Consider the following 23,209-nt stretch of genomic DNA (forward strand, 5'->3'; position numbering starts at 1 on the left):
ACAACCTTTGACGTCTGTGACGTCATTTGATCACTCAGCGATTTGAAAAATATATATAATTTCTTGAATGACTTGCTTTCTTATTGTAATTTTTTTTTACTAAGCTTATACCTTTTTTAACTGCACAAGTACTGCACAAAACATTAATAATAAAAAAAAATATTAGAATATTATTTCTGTTAACTAAACATTCAGTGCTGACATACAGCGTTATTCACAATGAATCTGGAGTTTATTAGTATTTTAGTACGTTTATTATATTTATATGTATGTTATATTTTAGTATAGTGCAGTATGGTATAGTACCGTACAGCATACAGCATGGTAAAATACAGTATAGTTTAATAAAGTACCACATTAGTAGTACACGGTTTGATAGTGCATTATACTGTCAAATATAATTTAGTACAGAATAATGCAATACCGTAAATTTCAGTACAATATAGTATAGTACAGTACAGGATAGTACAGTTTATACAGTATAGCACAGTACAGTACAGTATTGTGTAGTATTGCATGGTATGGTACAGTTAATACTGTACAATAGAGCACATTAAAGCACAGCTTAGTGCAGTATAATATAGTACAGTACAGTTTGGTTCAGTATAGTACATCTAGTTCAGTACAGTATGGTAAAGTACAGTTCAGTACAATATAGTATAGTAAAGTACTGTTCAGTACAATATAGTATAGTAAAGTACAGTTCAGTACAATACAGTATAGTAAAGTACTGTTCAGTACAATATAGTGTAGTAAAGTACAGTTCAGTACAATATAGTATAGTAAAGTACAGTTCAGTACAATATAGTGTAGTAAAGTACAGTTCAGTACAATACAGTATAGCAAAGTACAGTTCAGTACAATATAGTGTAGTAAAGTACAGTTCAGTACAATACAGTATAGCAAAGTACAGTTCAGTACAATATAGTGTAGCAAAGTACAGTTCAGTACAATATAGTATAGTAAAGTACTGTTCAGTACAATATAGTGTAGTAAAGTACAGTTCAGTACAATATAGTGTAGTAAAGTACTGTTCAGTACAATATAGTGTAGTAAAGTACAGTTCAGCACAATATAGTGTAGTAAAGTACAGTTCAGTACAATACAGTATAGCAAAGTACAGTTCAGTACAATACAGTATAGTAAAGTACAGTTCAGTACAATATAGTATAGTAAAGTACAGTTCAGTACAATATAGTGTAGTAAAGTACAGTTCAGTACAATACAGTATAGTAAAGTACAGTTCAGTACAATACAGTATAGTAAAGTACAGTTCAGTACAATACAGTATAGTAAAGTACAGTTCAGTACAATATAGTGTAGTAAAGTACAGTTCAGTACAATATAGTATAGTAAAGTACAGTTCAGTACAATACAGTATAGCAAAGTACAGTTCAGTACAATACAGTATAGTAAAGTACAGTTCAGTACAATACAGTATAGTAAAGTACAGTACAGTAAGGTAAAGTACGGTTTAGTAGAGTATAGTATGGCACAGTTTAGTACAGTGAAGTAAAGTGAGACAATAAAGCACAAAATGCAGCATGTCCAGTTAACCCGTTTTTATTATCAGTGATAATATCCACAATTATTATTTTAAAAACTGTTTAAATGATTACTGACATCAGTCCAGAATATCCGGGTGTATGGATGTATATACCATACAGTGGAATCCCTGTACACGTGGGACACGCATTCTGCATAAATCAGTGTAAATTCAGGGTGAACTTACTTAACTGGATTTTGTATCTGTGACGTTTCTGGAGGATGAGAAGGATTTTTTTTCTGGCTTTTCATTAAACATTATATAAACTGAAGTTCCAAGTATGAACAGCAGAGGGCGTGATTACCGCATCATTTATTTATATTGTAAATGTTAAAGGTCTTTATACTCACTAAAGGATAAAGTCATAGTTAGCTTTTATTATAGTCCTTTATCTTAAAAACAGACGACGTGTCTGTCACTATGATGTAAATACCTGTCCTTTATTTTTAAATAATTAACTGCAACTATCAAGATTCCTGTTATTATATATCACTTAATAAATGAAGTGATAGAAATCCGTGTGTTAAATACTTTTGAGAACAAGTTTATATATATATATATAAGTAAAATATATACTAAGTATTTTCCATTCCTGGTCAGGGTGTAGGTTGACTCGTGGCGTAGGTGGAAAGCCTGGCCCTCCCCAGCTCGTGTGGTGTGTTTAATGTCGTGTACTGATCAGTGGCGTGTAAAAGTGGATGTGTATTGCCTTGTAGTCCAGCGCTGCCTGTGGTACTGGACCATATGGGACCATCTGGCTCCTCCAGCTCTGGATAAATCCTTTTACCCGGGAACTGACGAGGACGAGGACGAGGACGTAATTAGAACATTATCATAAATTGCACAATACTGCAATATTTACCTCACGTAAATATGACTGGAGAACATTTACTCTCCATCTTAAAATGAAATAAAAAAATGTTTTAATATACCCTTTAGTTAGCACGTTCGCCTCACACCGCCAGGGTCGGGGGTTCGATTCTCGCCACTGCTCTGTGTGCGCGGAGTTCGCATGTTCTCCCCGTGCTGCGGGGGTTTCCTCTGGGTACTCCGGTTTCCTCCCCCAGTCCAAAGACATGCACGGTAGGCTGATCGGCGTGTCTAAAGTGTCCGTAGTGTATGAATGTGTGTGTGAGTGTGTATGTGATCGTGCCCTGCGATGGATCGGCACCCCGTCCAGGGTGTACCCCGCCTCGTGCCCCGTGCTCCCTGGGATTGACTCCAGGTTCCCCGTGACCCTGAAGGATAAGCGCTATAGAAGATGGATGGATGGATATATCCTTGATTTTTCTACTTCAGCATCTGCGAGTGTACTTGTGTGTATAATAATAAACTTCTCAGGACCGTGTATGTAATTAGGACAATCTGTCAAGATCGCACAAAAGGCGCCATGGCGAGTTGTATTTTAAGGTGAAGGCGCCAGTCATCCCCCACGCCTCGTCTCCGTTATCCCCCTCCCCCCCACCCCCGGTGCGTCCATCTGTCTGTCCGTGTGCCAAAAACCCCGCTGAGCTGAAGAGCTGTTACTGTAAATTACAGCACCGTAATGCACAGAGAAACACAAGGAAACTGTTAGCAACTATATATATATACACATATACATATATACACACACACACACACACACACAGGATGTAAATCTGAGTAAAAGTGACTCAGAAGGTGTTGATTAGTTTTCTATATCCGCAGCTCTGACAGTAGTGCAGCTACAAATCAAAGCTTTATATTAACGACCTCGTTCTGATACCTCGGACGTCGGAGTTTTCCGTTCGGAGACGTTTATTCTACTTTTTTTTTTTTTTTTGAGGAAGGAGTCTCCAGTGCCAGTGAAGAAGTAAAAGCTAAAGGAGGAGTTTACACTGCTTTGGTTGCGGTTTCTTGGAAACGTGACTGTTTTTTGTCTTAACAAGAGAGAGAAAGAAACTGAAGGGACGACTGTTTGTAGCTGCTAGAACGTAAGTGAGAACCGGAACTCAGATGTTCCATGACATTAAACGTGACTATAAATGGATAAAAAAAAAAAAAAGTATGCTTTAATAGGTAATAAATGGAATTAAACACTTCAAGACCTGCTGAAGAACTTCAGGGGGGTAAGAAGTAGCGCCGGCGTTGCGTTGTTGATTATTTTCCTGTAACGGCACAACACCAGGTGTTTTATTTTATGGTATGTGATGAAGTGAAGAACGTCCCTCAGCATTGTTTTCTAGACACAGGGGATTTTTATCCGTCTGTACGACTTTTATTCGGCCGAAGCGTTTAAAAAAAAACCAAACAAACCTGCAATCCAGCTCGCAGCAGGTTCTGCTTTAATGCCTGAACTGATGAATTAGACGATGATGAGTCCAATCTTCAGTCCAATTATCACTGTCTTTCATTATGAGTGATTGAAACTGCAGCGCTGATTATGTGTAAGTGTGTGTGTGTGTGTGTGTGTGTGTGTGTGTGTGTGTGGTTATGTCCCTCGCTCTTACTCACACACGTTTGTCTTTCAAAAAGCTTTTAATGAAGTGAAAGAAAAACAGATAGAAGAAAATCCCGTCTTTGAGGGGACATTTGGTTCACACCTAGATATAAAAACATGTCCACACACACACACACACACACATGCACGGTGGGCTGGGAGAGGAGGGGTACTCAGAGACTGGAGGGCATGGAGGTGTAACAGGCGAGAGAGAGAGAGAGAGAGAGAGAGAGAGAGGACACGTGAAAGAGGAGGAGAAGAAAGATAGAGAAAGAGTAATCCCTCCATCCTTCTTCCACTCCAGAGCAGAGACACAAACAGCATCACAGCAGCATCCGTGTTTCTCTCTCGCTCTCTCTCTCTCCCTCTTTGTCTCTCTCTCTCTCTCTCTCTCTCTCTCTCTCAATCAGTCCAGTATTTGTGTTGATCGCAGAGCTGCAGGCACTGAGGTAAGCCTCGTCTTCATTGTGTGTAGGTGTGTGTGTGTGTGTGTGTGTGTGTAAATTGGTCAGTGCACAATGCATGTTGCATCCACTACTTAATCTCTGGAGGAGTTTATTATTATTATTATTATTATTATTATTATTATTATTATGTAACATGAGCGCAGGTGTAGTCGAAGATCTCCGAGCATCAGTCCATGCTTGTGTGCTTGTTTTGTTTTCCTCGGATGTTGCTGAGTCTGCACTAATATTCCAGTTGTTTTGTGTGTGTGTGTGTGTGTGTGTACTTTCCACATCAGGGCTGCTGTTTTTTTCTTCTTCTTCTTTAGAAGCCACACAGCTCCTCTGTCTCAGGCTGTAAACAGTGCTGTTTAAAGAGCTTTCCAGTGAGAAGGATTTTCCTGTTTTGGTTGCAGGGGGAATTTACAGAGAGAGAGAAAAATATCGTTTCTCATTTTTCACTCTGGCCGACACCGACTGCATTGCAGGTACGACGAGAGTCGAAAACATCAGGAGAAATCTGAGCCATGACCAATATCGTTAATAATACACATGCACACATCTCTCTCTCTCTCTCTGTCTCTCTCTCTCTCTCAGTCGTTTCATTCACATTAAGGCCAATCTCAGAGAATCAGTCACGCTCTGCGCCTCAAAATCCATTCTCGAGACTCCGAACCAGATCAAAGCGTCAGTCGATTCCGTGACAGACTCTAGAACCCGGAACGCTTCAGAATTCCTTGAAGTCGGAATTCTAGGATATTCCATAATGCTCAGAATTCCAGACGGCTCCTTTTCCTAGTTTTGCAAAATGCTGCTATACGCTATAGAAAATAATATTTAAAAAAAATAATGCTTTCTCCAAGTTCGCACGTTCTCCCCGTGCTGCGGGGGTTTCCTCCGGGTACTCCGGTTTCCTCCCCCAGTCCAAAGACATGCATGGTAGGCTGATTGGCATGTCCAAAGTGTCCGTAGTGTATGAACGGGTGTGTGAGTGTGTGTGTGATTGTGCCCTGCGATGGATCGGCACCCTGTCCAGGGTGTACCCCGCCTTGTTCCCCATGCTCCCTGGGATAGGCTCCAGGTTCCCCGCGACCCTGAAAAGGATAAGCGCTATAGAAGATGGATGGATGGATGGATTGATGGATGATGCTTTCTCAAGGACGAAACGATTCACGTGCAGTCGAGCGCAAAAGTTTGCACACCCTTAGAACAAAAACAAAGGAGTGTCATTTCAGATGTTGGGTTTTCCTGATCACTAGGTAACTTACGAATAAATAAATACATTTAAAAAACGCTTGAATTGTGTGTATAAAGTACGAGATAAAGGACTGTATTGTGCTGTTATAGGAAAATAATCAACGACAGCCCGGCGTTACATTTACCACCACGAAGTGCAGTATTTCCCTATAAAGGAAATGTCCCGAAGTGTTTTATTCCTCTCATCCCGCAGCAACGTGCCGACGATTACAATTTCCATTTATTTATTAACAAACATGTCTTACTTTTTAAATCGTTTACAATTAGATGTTCCTTGGAACACGTTAGTTCCTGTTCTCACTTACACTATAGCAGCTATAAACAGCCGTTTCGCTCACCTACCTCTCTCTCTCTCTCTCTCTCTCTCTTTGAAGTTATAAGACAAAAAAAGACACATCTTGCCATGTTAAAGAGAAGCCGCGACGCATACAACGCGAAGCTACAGCTTGACCTCCGACTGCTACAAAGCGCCGAAACCGGAGACTCCTTCCGTAAACGTTACACCAAAGTCTCGTAAAGCAAACCTCACGACGCGTTTTTTTTTTTCCTTCAGTGTATTATTAGGCCTTGGATTATGAGCCGTTGCTATAGAAACGTTAACGTATTAGAACGAGCGCATGAATGTAAACCCGTGCTGCTGTTATAGAGAATTCATCAGCACCTTCTGACCAAGCGTCGGTAATTAAACGGCGTTGTAGTATAAGATCGATTAATGGTACAAAGTGCATTTAAATGGCGTCAGTTTAAAAGTTTGTACCCCCTGTCTGAAAGCGATATAAATATTGTTTATTAACTTGTACGTCCTTTTTTCACCTGGTGTACGAACTGTTAGTCCCTCCACCCTCTTTCACATCCTCTGAGCAGCTTTTGGTTCCTCTCAGCTGTAATATTCAGCCTCGTTAAAGGCCTTCTGGGAATTTCGATTTTTTTTTTTCTGTAGATAAACGTTAAAAGTGAGGTACATTAGCATACACTCTTTCACTTAGAAACTATGGGAAGGGAAGTCATCTGGTGAACATCTGGCATACTATTTATATATAAATATATATTCTTTCAACTGGGTTGGATTTTGACACATTCTACTTTATTTTATTCGAGTTTTCAGTACTACGCTTGCGTTTCGTGATGAGAGAATTGGATAGAGTATAGACGATCTCGAAGCTCCTTTTTAATTATTAATCCATTTAAACTGTTTATATTTTTATGTTCGCGTGTGTCGATGGATCGATTCGGAGTTTCAGCGAGGTTCAAATCGACGTGTTTGTTTGCAAAACGCTGGTTTCGTGTCCCGCATCCATTTCAGGGTTGATTTACACTTACGGTATGTTCAGGGTTGTTATCTTGTAGCTACAGCTATGGCCATATGTTGGAGGGTGCCAATATTTACGGAGCTAGACGCATGAGTGTCTCTTAATCGCCTTTAAAACGGATTTTGTCTCAACTGAGTACGCGTTGACGAACGCCGAGACGAGCACGTGCCCACGGAAACACGCGGAACACAGCTTTCAAAGAGTGATTTTTATCAAATGAAATGAAAGCAGAGCAGGTGTGTGTTTGTATGTGTGTGTGTGTTTGTATGTGTGTATGTGTGTGTGTGTGTGTGTGTGTGTGTGTGTGTGTGTGTGTGTGGGCTTTGATATAAGTCCTTGGAGAATTTTAGTGCCCTACATTAACTTGGAGAAAGAGAGAGAGCACAGGAGAGGATGCTGTTTCCATGACACTGAAACAACATCGCCATAGTGTTGCCACGGCGTTACCACAGCGTTACTACCGCAGTGCTACGCTATCCCCAAGAGACAAGAGACATGTGAAGGACAGACGTTTATTAGCCTATAAACTCTACAAAGCTTTGATTGGATGATGTCACACACACACACACACACACACACACACACACACACACACACACACACACACACACACACACACACACACACACACACTACTGGGTGGACGTAGGCATGCGTGACAGACAGAGTAAAGTGGGTTCTTTGTCATCCGCTGACATCCATATTAACAGCACGAAGCCACACACACACACACACACACACACACACACACTAATAATATATATACACTATACGACACACCATTATAATATATATACATATATATACATATATATATAAGGCAGTGCTGGAAAATAATGGTGGCCACACAAAATACTGACACTTTGGGCCCAATTTGGACATTTTCACTTAGGGGTGTACTTACTTTTGTTGCCAGCGGTTTAGACATTAATGGCTGTGTGTTGAGTTATTTTGAGGGGACGGCGAATTTACACTGTTACACAAGCTGTACACTCACTACTTTACATTGTAGCAAAGTGTCATTTCTTCAGTGTCGTCACATGAAAAGATATCATCAAATATTTACAAAAATGTGAGGGGTGCACATATATATATATATGTATGTATATAAACCTGATGAACTGCGTGAAATAGAAATGAACCGCTAACAGAAAACTTTAGCGTAAATCTTTAGCGTAACAGCGATTTAGCGATGATAATATGGATCCAGCTAACATATTCGGCTAGCTATGACGATAGCTAGCTATAGATCCAGCTAGCTATGACGATGTTTATGTACAAGTCGTGTTTCTGAGGCGAATTATACCCTCTGAGTCGACTTTGTGATGATTTGCAATCCGCACAATGCTAAACTGGTGGCTTTAGGCTTCCACTGCTGTTAGCGACGTTAGCCTTGGCACTCCACTACAAAACGAGAGCAGAATTTAGACACCAAGCATGTCTTGTCTGATTGAAAAACGTTGTAGTTTTTTTACCTCTAGTCACGCTGGCCTCTGAATCATGGTTCTTGTTTTGTTTTTTTTCTTTCCCGGGTCAGTACCAGTGCAGCTCGTGTGTTTTACATAACAGAAGTGCGCTGAGGCGTGGAAGGAGCCATGGAGTGTGAAATATTGTGAGCTTTATGTCTGGGTTTATGGAGAGGACGACCTCGGAGAGGGGGAAAAGGGTCATAATTCAAAGTCCTGACACTTTCCCTCTCTGGGTGTGGAGTGTGTGATAACAGGTTTTGTGTGTGTGTGTGTGTGAGCACTCTCTTTTTGAGGTCACCCATCACACCGGCTAATCGAACCCATAACGCACGCTATCACCTCGGCTACAGCGCTATCACTTATCATCCCGGGACACACTCTCACCTTACAGGAAGTTCTGAGGATTCGGAGCCGGGTGTTGAAACCGGGAGGATTTGATGATTCGGAGGCTCAGTTCTCACCAGAATATCTAGACAGAATACGAGAGATTCTGTATCGCTTCCTGCTGAGTGGAAACATTACGCATTATCGCTATTTGCTGCACACGATGCAAGAGCCTTCCATTTCCTTGAAGTAATTAGGATTTTATGGACAATCGCAGACGAACCGGAGACGTCCACGGGCGTCTGTTATTCGCGTGAATTCGATTAAAGCGTCCCAAAGGCGCTAGTTCATAAAGCGTATCCTACGAAGTACTGTAGGTCCAGATCTGATCCATGTTAGAGTTCTAGTTTAGAAGGTTTTTTAGACGTTTACGATCGCATGCATTCACCAGAGCACCATCTGAACGCTGAGTAGGACGCGAATTTTGTCCCTACTGCCTGAACGTCGGAGCAGAAATCGAGATTTGTCCGAAACCAGGCGACGTTGTGTCCGATCTTCAACGGCCCGGTTTTGGACTCTGTTCCCAATGTATCTTCAGATTCCCGTTCTTGGCTGACAGGAGTGGAACCCGATGTGCTTTTCTACCGATCCTCCTCAAGGGTTGATGCGTCTGTCCGTTCTCCCCTGTTTTTTGTTTTATGCGCCATATCCTGCGTAAACCCGAGCGTGAGCTCATTAATTGGACGTCTAAATTTTAACTGGAACCTAGAAACATGTAACCAGTACACACCATTCACACCTTTCACGTTCTTCTTCCTCGCCGTGTAGTTCACAGCGTCGCGGTTCGTCACGCTCGTTTCCTTTCTAGTTGACCGTTTTACATTTTTTCTGGCCCTGAAATTAGCTCCACCCCCCCTTACAAATAGGAAGCTGTTCAGCTCTACGGCCTAAACGTCTACTTATAACACGTGCAGCTTTAACAGAACTGCGTCATTGGTTTTTTTTTGTGTGTGTGTTTTTTTTTTTACCGCAATTGCGATTCAACTCACAGCCAACAGAGGGCTCCAAAAATGACAAACCGCCGCTTTAAGCTCGATCGCGTATATTACTTACGTATATACAACCACGATAATAAGTTTTTCTGTCAAGCTCTCTGGAAAAAGGTCGTTTATTCATATACGCAATCGATCGATTATTATTATATACTTATTTATATAGACAGATAAATACCACCCGGGTTTGTGAAAATACCCGAACGCCTTAAAATACTTAATTTATTAGCTGTAAAAAACGTAAAATTAATCGAATTCAACAAATTGAGAATGTTTGAAGGTGTTTTTTTGTTTTGTTTTGTTATTATTGGTGAATTAAACTAGCTAATAGCTAACTAGCTAGCAACATTCACAACCCGACGTTATTATAACGCCTTCAACTTGCAAATCAATCCGTCGCCTTTTCCTTAAACTCTCTGTAATGAGTTCCGCAGGAGTTTTAACCAAAATAAATGACTACACAATAGGAAGTCCCTTATTTAATCCAGGCGCTTGACATCTTACTGCTCGGCCGAGCAAAACACTTTACGCCGCTTGCGAGCGAGCAGCCTGCGTAACTCCTGATGTCTTTTCTTTTCAAGCACTAAAGGGATAAATCATTTCGCTATCACTGGAAATCATCTGTGCGGTGGAATAATAATTGGATTTGGTGACTGTGTGAGTGATTTTTTGATAAGGTGATGATTATCATACATGAAAAGAGATTTACGCTGGCGAGAGCCGACCGCACTGCCGAAATTCATCCCGTAGAAAAACAGACGCGTTTACTGCAAGCTTCGTCCTTGCTTTCATCTCTGTCGAGTCTATATTGTGCTATACTTTATTTCTTATGTGAATGTATTCCAAATCTCTCTTATATCGGCTATGTATACAGTATACAGTATACAGTATCCGGTACATTTCCCTTTCACACGTTCTCATATTCCATTAACACGCACAGCAATTTGCCAACGCTAAACGGTTTCCATTTTCTAAATAAGAACACTTTGTACTTTTTATCCATTTATAGTTATATTTAATGTCGTGGAACATCCGTGAAACAAGTCAGCACTTATTTTTATAGCAGCTATAAACATTCATTCCCTTATCAGTCTTTCTTTTTTATATTTTCTGCAGGTTTACATACAAAAAAAAAAAAAAAAAGATTATTTTTTTTAAATTGAGTGTCATCCAGCTGTGGTCTTATTAATCATGAGAATAAAGCATGCTGGAATTGTACCCGAGGGTGTGTGTGTGTGTGAGAGAGAGAGAAGGTGATGTGGTTTGATGGGTCGCCCGTCCAAAGGTTAATTGAATTTTGTCTGAAGACAGAAGATTGCTTTTCCATTGGCCTGCTGTAATTTTTCACCTCTTGACATCTCTCTCTATCTCTCTTTCGCTGTCTCTCCAGGCGATGGCCGAGGTGTTAGATCTCCTCTCCACACCCCATAACGTCCAAATCAGTGAGGTGACCTGTGACTCGTTCCGCGTTGCCTGGGAGATGACCCCGGAGGATGCCGGACGTGTGACGCACTACTTCATCGACCTCAGCCGCAAAGCCGGAGGAGAGAGGAACCGCTTCAAACACAAAGTGAGTCCGTCAAGCTCAAGCGTGGGGGTTTTTTTAAAAAAAAATTTTACGCCCCCAAACATACCTCACTCTGACAGAGAGCTTCTCGTTCGCCCTCTCGCTGTGTTTTGCAAAAAAAAAAAAAACAAATAATCTACAACCAAGTTTGAAGTAAAAAGAAATTATATTCATGGACATTAATGAAAAAAAGGCATTTACTTCACACGTACTAAAAAATGTAGCGTACAGCCGCGCTTGAAAGTTTGTGAACCCTTTCTTCAAGGACTTGAGGATTTTACCGTTGTAGCTCTTCGTCATTGTGATGCTTTTCTGCTCACCACAGCTGTAAAGAGCGGTTATTTGAGTTATTCTGTCAACTCGATCCAGTCTGGTCATCCTCCCCTCTGCCACTGGCTGGGAGTTTTTTGTTTTCCGCACCATTCCGGGTCAATTCTAGAGTGAGCTATTCATTTCGTTAGTCTTAAAGTTAGCGTCATCGTACACGGTTATAGAACAGTAATGATTTATAATCGCACTATCCGGTGTCACCCAGACGAGTCTGGTTCCTCTCGAGGTTCCTTCAGGTCATCTCCAGGAGTTTTTCCTCACTGGCTTGCCCAGTAGGGAATTTAAATGAAAATTTTATACCCGTATAAACCTATAAACCTGGCTTTGTGACAGCGTCCGTTCTTAAAAGCGCTTTGTAAATGAAATTGAACGTTACCGAGAGACCACAGAATGTAAACACCTCCTATTGCTGAAGTCCTGGAGAGCTTTACATCTGACTGTTATCAGATGAAAGCACTGACACCGGAGACTCCTTCCGAAATATATCAACAATTATGCTTTTTTCTTTTTTCTTTTTTCTTTGTTAGGATGGAAAAGAAAAAGGAAACGGACGCTGAAATCGATATTACTGCCTATTTTAAAAAAGAAATAAATAAATAAATAAATAATGCGACGATTTGCTTTTTCTCACAGCACAGCAACTTCACAATCCGATCGGTAACATTTTGCAGCTTTTCATTTGTGATATTCTGCCAAATTTTCCTTCAGTGTAACGTCAGAGAGAGAGAGATAGAGAGATAGAGAGAGAAGAGAGAGAGAGGGAGAGAGAGAGAGAGAGGAAGCGAGAATAAATGTGAATGCACTGGAGGTTTGGAGATGAGATTATCTGACGTGTGGTGTTGCTTTTCCGGTCGCTTCTCATCTAGAAACTCAAAGGCCTCGTCATGAAAAGTGCCGTGAGCCAGTGACTCATCACAAACTCAACCAAAAACCCTCAGCGAGCGGCGAAAGGCCACCGTGCTGGAGTGCTCACGACGCAGCGGGCTGAAACAAACATTTAACTAGTCAATAAAATGTGTGTGTGGGGGGGAATAAATAAATAAATAAATAAATAAATAAATAACGCATTGAGCGTTTTTGGTTCTCAAACCCAACCTGGACGCCGTCAACGCTCGCCGCTTTTACATCCTCATGAACACTCCAGAGTAGCTCGTTAAGCGCGGCTTTCCTTGGCGGTCGTATCATGATGCCGTTTGTTGGTCAGCTGCAGAAAATCGCTGCTAAACGCCTTTTTAATCGCCCTCGTTTCCACTGCGGCCTTCGTTTTACTCGCGAGCGAAGGACAGGGTTGCTATGGTTATGAGCTTCTGTGCTTCCTGTAATTGGTTTTGCTTGTCAAAGGACGGAGACTTCACAACAAATCTAATTAGCTTTGATAGCGTCCTGATACGAAGGAGGAATATTTATTTCTACGACAAAGCGCGAGCGAGTTCACGGACGCTAGACCAATGTTTCATATGTTTATGAAATATATTTAACACTTTCTTGGATTATTGTGCGATGTTGACTGAGTTACCGTCTATGTCTTTTTATGCAAAAATACATAAGATACTTACAGTATATAAGAGCATTCTTTCAAAAATATGCGCATCCTAATTCACGTGTTTTAGCAATAGATGATGTAAGGGAAATAGTTCAGAAAAAATAATCAACATCAGGGTGGTGTGATGTGATGTGATGAAACGAACTTCCTGTTCCCACCCCAGAGCTGATTCTTTCCTATAACGGCACATCTCGAAATGTTTTATTCCTCTTATTCCACAGCAACTCGTTAACGATTACAATTTTGTATTAATTAAAGAATGAGGCGTCGTACTTTTTATCCAATTCTAGTTACATTTAACGTTGTGGAACGTCCACGAAAAGGAATCTCTACGTTCTCTGTACGTTTTTGGGTAAACGCAGCTGTCCTGAAGATGTCGGAAAAAGTTACGGCTTTACCTCTGACTGTTACAAAACGCTGACACTGGAGACTCCTTCCAGACATGTTAAATACACGCCTCCTGACTTTAAGAAAACGGAACCACGTCAGTGATTACACACGTTTTTTTCAAAAATAGTTAAAAAATTAGTAGATCGTTCACTGTACAAGCCCATGTGAATGAGCTGTTACTATAGTAACGATAACTTATTTAATTTATTTGACGTTATGTCTTACGTTAAAGCAGCTGTAAACACTCATTCCCTCGCCACGCTTGTTGCCAGATTGTTCTTCTGTTGTTTTTGTCTCAAGTTTTACGGATGATTATACACCAACATTTTATTTTTAACAACTCCTTAAGTTCTACGTATTTGGAGATAAATTGTTAAAGAGATTTACATTTTCCATTTTTTACATTAAAAAAACACAGGGGGTGCAAACTTTTGTGCTCAACTGTATCCTATAATGATAAAGATGAGTATGCTATGCAACAGTTATTGTAGTTTGCGATATTAGTGTTGTAAAGCATAGAGTCTGTGAAATATTGGACTAGGTTGTCCACTAGCTGTCTACGACATGTCTACTAGCTGTCTACGAAGTGTCCACTAGCTGTCTACGACATGTCCACTAGCTGTCTACGACATGTCCACTAGCTGTCTACGACATGTCCACTAGCTGTCTACGACATGTCTACTAGCTGTCTACGACATGTCCACTAGATGTCTACGACATGTCCACTAGATGTCTACGACATGTCTACTAACTGTCTACAAAATGTCTACTGTCTACAAAATGTCTACTAGCTGTCTACGAAGTGTCTACAAAATGTCTACTAGCTGTCTACGAAGTGTCTACTAACTGTCTACAAAATGTCTATTAGCTGTCTACGAAGTGTCTACTAGCTGTCTACAAAATGTCTAGGTGTCTACGAAGTGTCTACTAGCTGTCTACGAAGTGTCTACTAGCTGTCTACGAAGTGTCTACTAGCTGTCTATGAAATGTCTACTAGCTGTTAACAATTTTAACTCCATAGAGATTATATCACATTTTGATTTCATAGGATGTTCCCACTAAGCTGGTAGCTAAGGCGGTGCCGCTGCCGATGGCCGTGAGAGGTCACTGGTTCCTGAGCCCTCGTACCGAGTACTGTGTGGCCGTACAGACGGCTATCCGCCAGCCTGATGGAGACTACCAGGTCCACTCCACCTTCTTCCTCATTCCTTTCCTCTTCTTTGAACTTGTCCAGCAACCTTGCCTATGACTAATTCTTCTTATTATTATTCTTATTATTATTATTACTACAGGTGTCTGAGTGGAGTCAGGTGGTGGAGTTTTGCACTGGGGGTAAGAATCGTCATCATTTACATAAGCTACAGACTAACTAAACTACAGACTAACTAAACTACTGACTTAATATACTACAGACTAACTAAACTGCAGACTAAATAAGCCATAGACTAAATAAACTACAGACTAACTAATTTACAGACAGAATACACTAGTCTTACTAAACTACAGACAAAAAAACTAGACAAACTAAACTACAGACAAAAACTAGACTAAATAATCTACAGACACAATAATCTAGAGTGACTAGCCTACAGACAAAAACTACAGATAAAATAAACTTCAGATTAAATAACATACAGACTAACTAAACTACAGACTAACTAATTTACAGACAGAATACACTACAGTCTTACTAAACTACAGACAAAAAAACTAGACAAACTAAACTACAGACAAAAACTAGACTAAATAATCTACAGACACAATAATCTACAGAGTGACTAGCCTACAAAAACTACAGATAAAATAAACTTCAGATTAAATAACATACAGACTAACTAAACTACAGACTAACTAATTTACAGACAGAATACACTACAGTCTAACTAAAGACAAAAAACTACAGACAAACTAAACTACAGACAAAATAATCTACAGACTAACTGAACTACAGACACAATAATCTACAGAGTGACTAGCCTACAGACAAAAACTACAGATAAAATAAACCAGATTAAATAACATAGACTAACTAAACTACAGACTAAACTACAAAGTAAGCTAGACTAAATAAGCTACAGACTAAATAAGCACAGACTAACTAAACTACAGACTAAGCTACAAAGTAAGCTACAGACTAAATAAGCTACAGATTAACTAAACTACCAACTAAATAAGCCACAGACTAAATAAGCTACAATCTAAATAAACTACAGACTAACCAATATACAGTCTAAATACACTACAGACTAAGTTGCGAAAACTACATAATCTACAGATTAAACAAACTACAGACTAACTAATCTACAGTCTAAATAAACTACAGCCACCAAACATGTCGTGGCTGGCTGACTGCATCTGGAGGTGTGTGATGGTGTTTCTGTAGATTACGCTGTAGATCATCTGCAGCAGCTCCTGGATAAAGCCCAGGGTGTAGCGGGACGGCTGCTGCGCTTCTCCGTGTTTTACCGCAACCAGCAGCCCGAATACTTCCACTACGTCAGGTTGGTGTTAGTTCATCATCTTACCTTTTTCCTTCCCTCCAGTCATACAGCAAGCGTTCGCCCGAGATCACGGTTTTGAATCGGAGATGCAGAAGAGGGCTGACAGCCCGTAACATACTCATGGGAACGAAAGCGGTTGGCTAGCTTTACACGTCTCGGAGGAAGTATGTGTTAGCCTCCACCCTCTCCGGCCGAGCCGGTGGGTGGGGACATAAAAGATTAGCAATGAAACAATGTGAAGAAAATATAAAAAAAATCACAGTATTATAGTTAATATCACTGTTTCTGCTGACGTACATCACGGTAAACACTTGCAACGTCAAACACCACGATTCCCAATATTCCCATGTAACTGGTCTGGTCTGACATCTTAACTGGGAGAGAGAGAGAGAGTGTTCAGTGTGATAGTCTCTCTACCATATTGAATGGAATTGTATTTGTATAGAACTTTTAACAATAAATCGTGTCGCAAATTAGCTTTACAGGAATCTGGATGTACGTCCATTTAGATCCAAAATGAGCAAAGCAGAGGCGATAGTGGCAAGAAAAAAACTCCCTGAGACGACGGTCTTCTGTTGACATTTTTACAGCCCAGAAATTCGCTCCGCTTTATAGGTTTTCCGTGAAACATAATTTACAGTGTATTCGTGGTTTGAACAGAGGGACTGGGGTCGACTGCGCAGAAATCTGTCGGTTGTACTTGCAGTTCACCTCACAGGCAGGACTTTTACAGGACTCGAAAAGTTACAAACAGCTGCTTTAAGTTTGCAAACCACTGTACGTACAACTCGGGTAGTACAGGTTTTGAGAATGTGCTGGCTGAAATCGAGACGTCTTTTAAATGCCGTTTAACTTTTATTTACTATGCATAGAGACACAAGGCAGAAACTATTGGCACCCTTCGTCGAAATGAACAGCACATGCAACAAGTGTTGTTTGGAGCTACGCTGTACATATATTTGTAGAAATTCTCAACCAACATTTGACTGATTGATTCATTATTATTTTTTTCGTCTTAAACCATTTCTCTCTGTCCGGTTTCCTCCAAAGAACGGAATGTGGAGGTTCAATGCCCCCGTCTCTAAAAGACAACAGCGGCAGCCACGGCTCGCCCATCAACGGAAAGCTCCGTGGCATCTTCCTGAGCTGCAACACCGAGTTCGACACGGGTCTCCCTCCTAAAGACTCGCCCTACGGCCCCCTGCGCTTCCAGATCTCCGCCGCGCTCCTCCTGAAGCCCGAGACGCACCTCTACTTCGCCGATTTCTACTGCATGTACACTGCATATCACTACGTCGTCTTGGTGCTGGCCCCTGTCGGCTCGGAGGGCGATCGCTTCTGTGACGGGCGTCTCCCCCTGCTGGACCTCTCCTCCAATCCTTTCCTGACGTACGTCCCCGGGGACGAACCGACGTTCTGTCATGCCAGTGACGTCATCCTGGAGGTTATGTACACGGAGGCGCTGCCTTTAGATCAAGGCACGGTGGCGCAGATCAGAGGCCATCACCAGCTCATGAGCCTCTCCACGGCCAACGCCAAGAAGGACCCGAGCTGCAAGGTGTGTAACATCAGTGTCGGACGCTGAGACACCGAGACCGAGACCGGACTGAAGTGGTGCAATGTTTTTGACGCGACAGTCTGCATCTAGAACTGCGCTAGAGCTTTAAAAAAAAAAAACAACAAAAAAAAACGTTCTTAGCAGTGTTGTGCAGATTATTTTTAAAAATGTCCCAGATGGAGAAACTAGCATGTCCTGATTATTCTATTTATTTAATATGATTTAAGCATCATCAGGCCAGAATGATTTTAGCATTAATATAAATATGAAAGCCATAAAATGCACATACTGCCAAATCAGTAACGATCAACGATCGGCGATGTCTGTACGGATCGGTGCTACCTACTAAAGTTACCAAAATACGGCTGAGTGCAAAAGTTTGTACCCCCTTAGGACAAAATGAAATGAATTTTTGTCCAACAAGACATTCAGCATGTTCGATTTCACAGGTTTCTCAAAAAAAAAAAAAAAAAAAGGGTAAAGAAAATGGTTAAATTGTTTGTCTTAAGAAAAAAATACTAATGATGACAGTTCTAAAGTCCTGAAATGATTCCCGTCATATCCTCTGCATTGCTTTTGATTCCTCTGTTGTTATAATAACTCTGTTTCCGCCCCCCCTCCCCCGACACCTCTGTAATACATCATAAACTGCCTTCTTCAAATCAAAGGCTTCCTGACAAAACGTTGTCAAAACTTCGTTCTTTGTTTCATTTCAAACTATTTTACTTCCGCCTTATGTTTAAAAAAAAATCGTTGTGTTTCAGGAAACGCCCACATTTTATTTTAAATTAACTTCTCCCACAAACCACCAGCAAATCTTTCTTGACTTTTGGACTGGTTTTGGACTGTGTTTTTTTTTTTTTGTTGTTGACGGAAATCTACCCGAATTACTCGGATCCCGAACGCACGTCGTGATGACGTCACACACAATACGTCTTGGTCCGAGTCTGCGGAAAATCTGCGTTAATTTTGAAACAGCGCAAGCTTCTCCGAAGACTGCGGAGTTTACTCGGTTTTGCGTTCGTTCCTGCGATCGCAAAATTCGCGAAGTCCTGGAGGGACTTTGTCGTCTTTGGGGCAAGCTTTAAACGGTTTTAAAATTCTTACTCGTTAGCCACATAAATGTCACGGCCAAACGACAGAAAGAACCTTTCAAAAATGAACTCGTAAAATTTCTGAAAATAGGTAGGCACATGCAAAACAAATTAAATAAATAAAATCATCAACAACGAAACACGCTCTCTCTAACAGGAAGCTTGTATTTTTTTTTTTTAAGATCATTTTCTTAATAATAATAATAATAATAATAGAAATTCATATGAAATACAGAATAATACATAGTACATCATCATAGTCAGTCTCAGTGTCCATTCTATTGCCTAGTGCTAGATCAGCTGCACTGCACCACTGGCCACTAGAGGCGCTATAGTGCGATAACGCATCAAGTGCTGCGAGCCTTCCTCCAGGTCCACCACATACTCCCTGAAACACAAACACCAAGCAGACGTCACGGACAGTTAAAGGGTGGGGCGATACCACAAAAAAAAGAGAAAGATCACATCATGCTTTAAGCCGTTTTTCCGAAACATCACGATACACGCCTTTTACTTCTAACCAATGTAATAAATCAGGAGTAAATCAAATCAGCCGTGTCTCAGATATCCTGACACCGCCGACGTCTCAGAAACGCGTGTCATGATATAATTGATCACGATATCGATATTATACGTATTATATCCGATTAATCAAGAGGAAAAAAAAATAAATTATTAATCGATTAATGAAATGAATGGTTAGTTGCTGCTGTACTTGGGAACCAAACTTTGTGAGCGAAACCTTTCTGAGCGAATCCGTCCCACTATGTACCTGGTCTCTGGTCCAATTAGTTTCCTTCAGTTCCTGAATTTACACAAATGCGTGTGATTGTATGAACCCCAGCGGAGGATGTGCTACGGAAGCCAAGCTGGTTCGTGTTTAGAAAAGTAGAGGTGCTGAACTACAGGCGGTTTTATTATTCCTACGTTTATCTTCACCTGTCCGCTGTAATACTTTCCTGGGTTTGCATCTGGACCGTGGTCTGCTAGACGACGGCATTTACGGGTGTGTGTATGGGAGTGTGTGTGTGTGTGTGTGTGTGTGTGTGTGTGTGTGTGTGTGTGTGTTTGATCATTGTGTGTTTAAACCCTACCTCTGTTCATCAGTCTCGGGTTCCACGAGGATGTTCTCCTGCCTCTCCTTCACACGCAGGAACACAAAGGAGTCCAGACACGGCTCTGGAACTACACACACATACACACACACACAAACACACACCATCTGTAGATGTAGGGCTGGGTGATATGACAAAAATATAATCATGATTCTTAATGCCACTCAAATGGGGGGTAAAATCCCCTCATATGAAACAGATTTGCTCACAAACTCCCAACAATACAGTTTAAAACTTTTAAAATAAATAGTATACAAAAAAAATGTATATTTAATATTTCTATATATTTTTTAAAATAATTTAACTCAGATTAAAAATTAATTTCTCCATAAAAGGAGGGAAAAGAATATAAAAACTGTTTTAAAAAGTAAGTAAGTAAGTAAGTAAATAAATAAATAAATAAGAAATGAAAATTTTCCAGTTTTAAAGATTAAGTACAAAATTTCGACATCAAATCAGCGGCTCCTGGTCGGTTTGTAACCAGCTTAATCTTTTAAGTGATAAAAGCAGATATATCATCTCTGAAAAGTGTACTGTGGCATAATTTATCCCGATACTGATACGACAGTTATATCGCTCAGCACTAGATACACAGCACGCTTTCAGAACAGCGATTTGAGACGTAGCCCTTGTGTCTTAAACACACTTTAGTCCTCTGGTGCTGCTTAAAAAACTCTTAAAACGCTCACCTGCTTTCAGCATGTCGACGCTCTGCAGGTTAGGAGGCATGTGTTTCAGCGCCACGGCCTTCAGGTAGACTTCTGTATTCGCCAGGTACCTGTGAATACAACACACCAGCACTGAACACACTCCTACTGACAGAAACCACCTCGACACGCCGCTCGCTGCGTACCCAAGCGGCTATTGTTATTCAGGATCGCGTTCGGACCGGACGCTCACTCTTTGGCAAAGGCGAACTCCTCGGGAGAGAGAAACGAGGGATCGCCGTCGGCTCGCGATTTCTCCTTCTCCAACACGTGAGGGAAAAACTTCTCAATCTGTAGCGGGGAAATACCAAAATAAATAAATAAATAAATAAATAAATTAAATAAAGACAGAAAAAAAAAACCAACTTGCCAATGTACATCGTAATAATTTATAATAGTTTAAAAGATGTGACTGTCAAATGCACTCAAATATACAGCTGCAAAAACCTTCATCCCCATTTTAACCCTGAGGATCTCATCTTTAGAGCGAAAGACAAAAAAAAAAAGATTTTGTTTTAATTCATGATGCTCCCACCACCATGCTTCACTGCAGTTAAGGGGTGTTCTTACTTATGCAATCGTAACTCATTTGTAAATCATTTTACAAACGGTATTGATCTCTCACGCCCTCCCTCAACATATTTTGTGTAGATTCATGACATAAAAATCAGAATTCATTTCGGTAACCATGGTAACTACGGTGTCGCCGCTACCTTCTGCAGTCGGGAGCGGAGGTAGCTGCTGAGGACGAAGCGGATGCGGTCGATCTCCATGCGATGGACGCTGGCCTTCAGGTCGCCCTTCCTCACACGCTGCAGGTTCTCTTCCTGCACACACACACACACACACACACACACACACACACAAGTTCCTGTCCATTTCATATAAGACTTTGTGTGTGTATATACGTATATAAATATAAGTCCATCCATACCATGTGTGTGAGTTGCTCCATCACACACTCTACCAGCTCGGATTTGTTCTCCAGAAGCTCGGGAGAGAACTTCTCGTTAAGCCAGGCCTGAACACACCACGGTGAGAAAGTGTTTAAAATATTTTCCCTTCAGCGGTACAAAATATTTCAGCAAAACATTATCAAGTGTGTACGAGTCTGTCTGAAAACACAGGAGCCCAGAGAATCAACTCTGACAATGAAGGTGCCTGTGGGAAGATAAATACATCAATCATCATAATAATAACAACAACTTTATCATAGAAGTTTCTAAACTGAAAAAAAATAATAATAAATTACTATATATTACTTATATTCTACATTAACATGCAAATTAATAACAATAATAATTTTATTAGAACACCAAAATAAATACAAAAAAAAAATAAAAATGTACATATGCACTACATATTAGGATGCAGGAAAATAAATAAATAAACAAAAATAAGAAGAATGTTAAATTTAAAAATATATAGTATATGTAATGTATACTCATATACTATTAGATAAATAAAAACAAAGAAATAATATATAAATAAAAATGACAACAAAGAAAAAAAAGGAGTATGCAAGTATATAAAATAAAATAGCTACTATATGCAAATAATCTTAAAAGTCAGAAATCAAAACAACAACAATAATAATAATAATTATATTAAGAAGAATAATAAGAAGAATTCATATTTATTATTATTATTATTATCATTATATTAAAGACACATCCATAAAAAATTATTTGAAATGTAATAATGTAATAAAAATATAAACACACGTTAGAGGATAAAATATGAACATTAATGCTCAGACCGGATTAATAAAGTCATTATATTAACTATACCGTTTCTGCGCGCGCGCGCGCGCACGCACACACACACACACACACACACACACACACACGTTGCTCTATATTAAGAAATTAAATATAGAAATACACAAATAAGAAAATAAAATGTGTGATAGTGACAGCAGTTCGTGGCTCTGTCCCAAACCACACACTCAGGCACTAAATAGTAAGCCTACATACTCCGCTATGGCATTATGGTAACTATGGTAACCTGCAGTGGAATACTACTTTGACAGACTACTGTATGCGGTTTGGGATGCAGCCCCGGCTCTTTTCTCGCCTCTCCCAGCTTCTCACCTCCTCCAGCCTGGCGATGAGCTCGGCAGGGGTCAACACGTCCTCCTCCTGGCTCTCCTCTCCTCCGCTCAGGTCGCTGGCCTCCGAAAGCGCGTCCGCCATTATAACATATGCAGAGTTAAAGACGAGCGAGAAAATGTAGCTAATGTTAGCTAAGCCGAAGTAGAATGGACCAGTTTAGCAAATAACCGCGCTTCCAAAAATCCAAAATGGCCGCTTGTACATTTGTACAGCGTTATTTAAGCATATCTTCTGTTGACTTTTTATTGAACTCCGACATGTTTACACACCGAAATAAAAACCCGGCTTCCGGGAAGAAAAAAAAAAATTCGCGCCATATCGTATGGGCGTGGTTTAGCGTGACGTAAGTGTGTTCGAGAAGGTTATTTCTGCGCAGTTCTGCGCAGTAAATAAACACCCTTTATAATATGTTTTTCATTTTAAAGTTT

The 23,209-nt window shown here is 40.4% G+C and overlaps 2 protein-coding genes across 3 annotated transcripts; one reads left to right on the forward strand and one right to left on the reverse strand.

Annotated features, from left to right (window-relative positions):
- The first annotated feature begins 4,174 nt into the window (after nt 1-4,174).
- On the forward strand, nt 4,175-17,898 carry LOC128607350 (phytanoyl-CoA hydroxylase-interacting protein). 2 transcript variants are annotated; one of them, XM_053624100.1, is made up of 6 exons: nt 4,175-4,456; nt 11,253-11,432; nt 14,741-14,875; nt 14,985-15,024; nt 16,076-16,193; nt 17,244-17,898. In XM_053624100.1, exons 2-6 carry the CDS (start codon nt 11,256-11,258, stop codon nt 17,776-17,778), a joined length of 1,005 nt encoding a protein of 334 aa, XP_053480075.1. In that variant the 5' UTR covers nt 4,175-4,456; nt 11,253-11,255; the 3' UTR covers nt 17,779-17,898. The 2 variants fall into 2 exon arrangements, with proteins under 2 accessions (XP_053480075.1, XP_053480074.1); XM_053624099.1 differs by lacking the exon at nt 4,175-4,456 and having other exon boundaries at nt 11,091-11,432.
- A 1,096-nt stretch (nt 17,899-18,994) lies between these two features.
- gins4 (GINS complex subunit 4 (Sld5 homolog)) lies at nt 18,995-23,134 on the reverse strand. Its single transcript, XM_053624103.1, has 7 exons — nt 22,761-23,134; nt 21,602-21,688; nt 21,381-21,494; nt 20,861-20,958; nt 20,650-20,738; nt 19,940-20,030; nt 18,995-19,233 (listed from the first exon to the last, which is right to left on the reverse strand). The coding sequence occupies exons 1-7, from the start codon at nt 22,860-22,862 to the stop codon at nt 19,137-19,139; spliced, it is 678 nt and encodes a 225-aa protein (XP_053480078.1). The 5' UTR covers nt 22,863-23,134; the 3' UTR covers nt 18,995-19,136.
- Nucleotides 23,135-23,209: the final 75 nt, after the last annotated feature.

Source organism: Ictalurus furcatus, chromosome 5, assembly GCF_023375685.1.
Source record: "Ictalurus furcatus strain D&B chromosome 5, Billie_1.0, whole genome shotgun sequence".
Taxonomy (NCBI): Eukaryota; Metazoa; Chordata; class Actinopteri; order Siluriformes; family Ictaluridae; genus Ictalurus; species Ictalurus furcatus.

What these genes read in the sequence shown, in the direction of transcription:
- gins4 (XM_053624103.1), bottom strand. Translation starts at nt 22,862, where the DNA reads ATGGCGGACGCGCTTTCGGAGGCCAGCGACCTGAGCGGAGGAGAGGAG. An exon ending in TGGAGCAACTCACACACATG is followed by an intron (nt 21,495 to 21,601) that starts GTATGGATGGAC and finishes GTGTGTGTGCAG; the next exon opens with GAAGAGAACCTGCAGCGTGT. An exon ending in CCCGAGACTGATGAACAGAG is followed by an intron (nt 19,234 to 19,939) that starts GTAGGGTTTAAA and finishes TTTGTGTTTCAG; the next exon opens with GGAGTATGTGGTGGACCTGG.
- LOC128607350 (XM_053624100.1), top strand. Translation starts at nt 11,256, where the DNA reads ATGGCCGAGGTGTTAGATCTCCTCTCCACACCCCATAACGTCCAAATC. An exon ending in AGCCTGATGGAGACTACCAG is followed by an intron (nt 14,876 to 14,984) that starts GTCCACTCCACC and finishes TTATTACTACAG; the next exon opens with GTGTCTGAGTGGAGTCAGGT. An exon ending in GAATACTTCCACTACGTCAG is followed by an intron (nt 16,194 to 17,243) that starts GTTGGTGTTAGT and finishes TTTCCTCCAAAG; the next exon opens with AACGGAATGTGGAGGTTCAA.